This window comes from Notothenia coriiceps, unplaced genomic scaffold (assembly GCF_000735185.1).
Source record: "Notothenia coriiceps isolate Sejong01 unplaced genomic scaffold, NC01 NC01_scaffold00011658, whole genome shotgun sequence".
In the NCBI taxonomy this organism is placed as follows: Eukaryota; Metazoa; Chordata; class Actinopteri; order Perciformes; family Nototheniidae; genus Notothenia; species Notothenia coriiceps.
In genome coordinates, this window is record NW_011344359.1 from 1,549 (window position 1) to 5,592 (window position 4,044).

At 39.8% G+C, this 4,044-nt stretch overlaps 1 protein-coding gene across 1 annotated transcript; it reads right to left on the minus strand.

Moving 5' to 3' along the window:
* Positions 1-2,524: 2,524 nt before the first annotated feature.
* Positions 2,525-4,040, minus strand: LOC104946958 (general transcription factor II-I repeat domain-containing protein 2A; the record flags this gene model as incomplete). The annotated part of the gene is made up of 1 exon (XM_010772878.1): positions 2,525-4,040. A coding segment is annotated over one exon (1,344 nt), but the record flags the coding sequence as incomplete, so codon positions are not given.
* Positions 4,041-4,044: the final 4 nt, after the last annotated feature.

The window sequence follows — 4,044 nt, forward strand, 5'->3', positions numbered from 1 at the left end:
GTGCAGTCAGACTCAGATTACCTCCATTACCTTCCATGAGTAGCGGTAATGACATCTTCACTCCAGGTTGCAAATTAACCCTTCCTAGTTGACTTTTAACGAGGTTCAATCTGATTTAGCATTAAAATATGATTTGTCATTCAGAAAATGTTGATGTTTTTATGTTTGTTCAAATCTGCTCTGAACAACAGATGCAGGGACTACAATGAAAAAACTGAAACGTTGACTTTGTTTAAATGTATTATCACATTACATTACAAGTGCTACTTTCTTTCTTCTTTTTTTCTATAAGGTCAAAAGATTACATATCATTGTAATGAAAGCAATAATATTTCAATATTATAATAAATGTTTCAATAAAGAACATTAGGCTCAACTTAATAGTACTGGTTTCAACTAACCTACAGTAATACAGTTATGTGGAATCTGACATAAAACATTTAATTAAAGTCAGCGGTTCAGTTTTTTTAGCGTACCTGAAACGGATCTCCAACTAAAAGCAATGGGATTTTTCCATTGGATTTTGGAACATTGCAGATATAAGATCTGAGGCAAACAAACCTTTATGAAATTAACATATTTTGTAACGTCACTTTTATGATTTTGGGTCTAAAATTAGGCAATAGTGAGTACTCAATTTATTCAATATTTCGTTATATTGTGTATTATTGAGATACTGTAAGGCGACATGTCTTTTTCTATTGTGAATTTGTATATACTTGCTGCTGATGTTAATAAAAAAAAAGTTTATTCTCACTATATATTCTTGCCGCTAATGTACATTTTTATTATATTTTTATCTTATTGTATCTTTCAATTTTTTTTAACTCTTTTAATGCTGGACATTGCTGCTGGAACAAAATCATTTCCCAATTTGGGATAAATAAAGTATATATCTATCTATCTATAAAGGAACTACATCCCTGTCACACCACCGCTAGGCTTAAGACGGCCAATGTTTGCATGATGGCGTTTAGTAGTCTCATTTCGTCACAAGACCATCATTTTTATTACACACACAAGCTTGAGACATTCACTAGTGTGGTATTACCTGAGATAATTTATGTTGTAGAACTAAATGTAAATGTTTATTAAGCTTGTGGTAACCACAGACTTTATTTCAGGCATCTAACCAAAAACACGTTAAAAAAACATTGTCATCAAGACAGGGGGACGGCAGCTGGTAAAATGCTGACTCATTTCTGGGTTTTAAAACTCATTCCAGCACCATAATACAACAGGTAGAGAAGGAGAGATGCAGATTGGCTGCGATGAGAGCATGGACGTTGTTTAAACTGCAGGACACTGTAGCTGCTTTATGGTGTAGTCTTTACGGTACGTTGTCTAGTGTTGTGGTTTGTCGGTACCTCCACTATAGTGAGTGGAGAGAGAATCACAGATGTGCAGATGGCATATAGTTGCAGGAACACACATCACTAATGATTCACTAATGTCGCTACAAGGCTACACTTGTTCATGCAGAGGTAACAGGTGTAGTGTTTGTTTTGATCACTGGGACGTGTTGAAACTACTGTAACACCACATTAAATTATTGTATCTTGCAAATGGGTCATAGCATTTTGCAAATTTGGTAAAACAAACCCCACTGTTGTAATTTATTGAACAATAACAAATAGGGAAAATGGCTTTGATGAATATAGGAGATGCTTTTTTATGTTGGGAAATGAGAAGCATAAGGGAAGATTTGAAGCAATTCGATACTAAACTCACCTTTCAACTCATGAAATTCTCGTAAAATAACCAATTACAGAAAACATGCTGCCACAAAAAGACTGAAGCACAGATTGTTTCTGAATCATCAGTGTTTTATTTCCTCCTACCCCTTATAATAATGTTTATTGGTGTCTACTTTAAATGTGAAGACTGTTCCCACATATTAACATTAGAACATTTAAAATGTGTTTTGATTAAAGTGTGCTCCAGAGACTGATGATTTGAATCTGGTCCTGGTTTTGATGAGTGATGTGGATTGGGTAGAGGAATTCTACAGCAACAACGCGTGAAATGACAGCTGACACCAAAGAGAGGAGAACATGATGATTGGCTGTTGTAGATCGTGTTGAAAGAATGGACGCCCATGATCAGCCTAGAGCAGGGGTGTCAAATTCAAACTTACTGAGGGCCATTCTGACGGTTGTGAAAAAAATCAGGGGCCATGACATTCATTACAGTGATTCTTGTTATGGTTACAACTCATATACATGACTCAGAGATAACGTCAATGCAGCCAAACTGGCGTGTTTATTCACAATCAAACCAAACACATGACTGGCGAGAACCTGCCAGGAGAGGGCACATGGATGACAGGACCATAACAAATATGTTTAGAACTAGGCTAGCAGTTGGATTAAATAAAATAAAAATAGTGTGTTCCCCCTTCATATTTGTGGATAATTCTTTATATCAGCAAAATAAGATGAAAGTGCTGTCAATAGCATCAAGTGCAAAACCAATGCTGTTTTTAAAGATAATAATAATTTAAAAAAAAAAGAGAAGTGCACAATTAAACAAACTACATTAGCAGTCTAGCCTACAGTAGGTTCAGTTTATAACAAAATAGTTCACAATTAAACAAAACCATTAGGACTACTACTGTATCTTTCAACACAACAAATGTTTTCTGTGATAACACAAAATAGTCAGTGCAACAAGGCCTATCTGAAATGCATTGTAGTTTAACTTTTACCAGACACTCTGCACCTTTTCTTACAGATGATCTTATCTATTCTAGGCTTAATGTCCTTTGCTGTGGCCACTTTCAATACCGACGTCAGATGCTGGTCAGTGATCCGGGATCTGTGGGATGTCTTATTCAAGTTCATTATAGAGAACATCTGTTCGCACGAGTAAGTGCTCCCGAACATGGACATGATGTTTGCAGCATGAAGACGCAACTCTGGCACAGATTCAGGGAGGAGAGGTGCAAACTCAGCAGCCCCGACTGACTGGTACTGGGTCTTCAGAGCGCTGTTACATTGCAGTTCAATGAGTTCCAATTGCAGGTGCTCAGGGGCAGTGTCGACATCAATTGCAAAAGGATTTGCGAACAGGTCAATGTTGAATTTCTGTGATTCAAAATCAGCAAACCTCCTGCTGAATTCCTCTTTGAGTGTGTTCAGTTTGTCAGCATACACTTGGGTCGGGCGTGGAATGGTGACGGTGGCGCTTATTGTTTGACAGGTAGGAAAGTGGGTCAAATTACCTCTACGCATCTGCCCCTCCCACAGACGCAGTTTCAGTTCAAATGCCTTCACGGAGTCCCACATCTCTGTGATCAGCTGCTTTCTTCCCTGGAGTTTCACATTCAGTGAATTGAGGTGCTCAGTAATGTCACACATAAACGCCAAGTCGCCCAGCCACTTTTCATTCTCAAGCTCGGGGACGGGCCTCTGTTTGCTTTCCATGAAACGAGCGATCTCAGTGCGGGTGTCGTAAAACCTCCTCAGCACTTTCCCCCGACTCAACCAGCGCACCTCTGTGTGATAGGGCAGATCCTCTTGCACGGAGTTCTCCTCCTCTAAAAGAGCCCTAAACTGCCGATGATTCAAGCCCCGTGCACGAATAAAGTTCACAGTTTTAGTCACAACAGTCATGACATGTTCCATGCCCAACACCTTACCGCAGAGGGCTTCTTGGTGGATGATGCAGTGGTAAACTACCAAGTTTTCTCCTGTGTCCCCCATCGCCTTTCGGGTCAAACCGACCAAACCCCGAACTTCCCCGCACATCGCCGGTGCACCATCCGTTGTCAGTCCAACAAGTTTACTCCAGGGTAGCTCCATCTTGTTCACGCTCTGCTCCACTTGGGTGAAAATATCCTTTCCCGTTGTTGTCCCGTGAATCGGTTTCACGTCTAAAAGTTCCTCAGTGACGGACAGCTGACTGTCAACCCCGCGGATGAATATGGACAGCTGGGCTGTGTCCGTCCTGTCTGTACTCTCATCTACAGCTAGTGAATATGAAATAAAGTCCTTGGCTTTTGTTTTTAGCTGGCTCTCTACATCGGAGGCCAGTTCATCAACG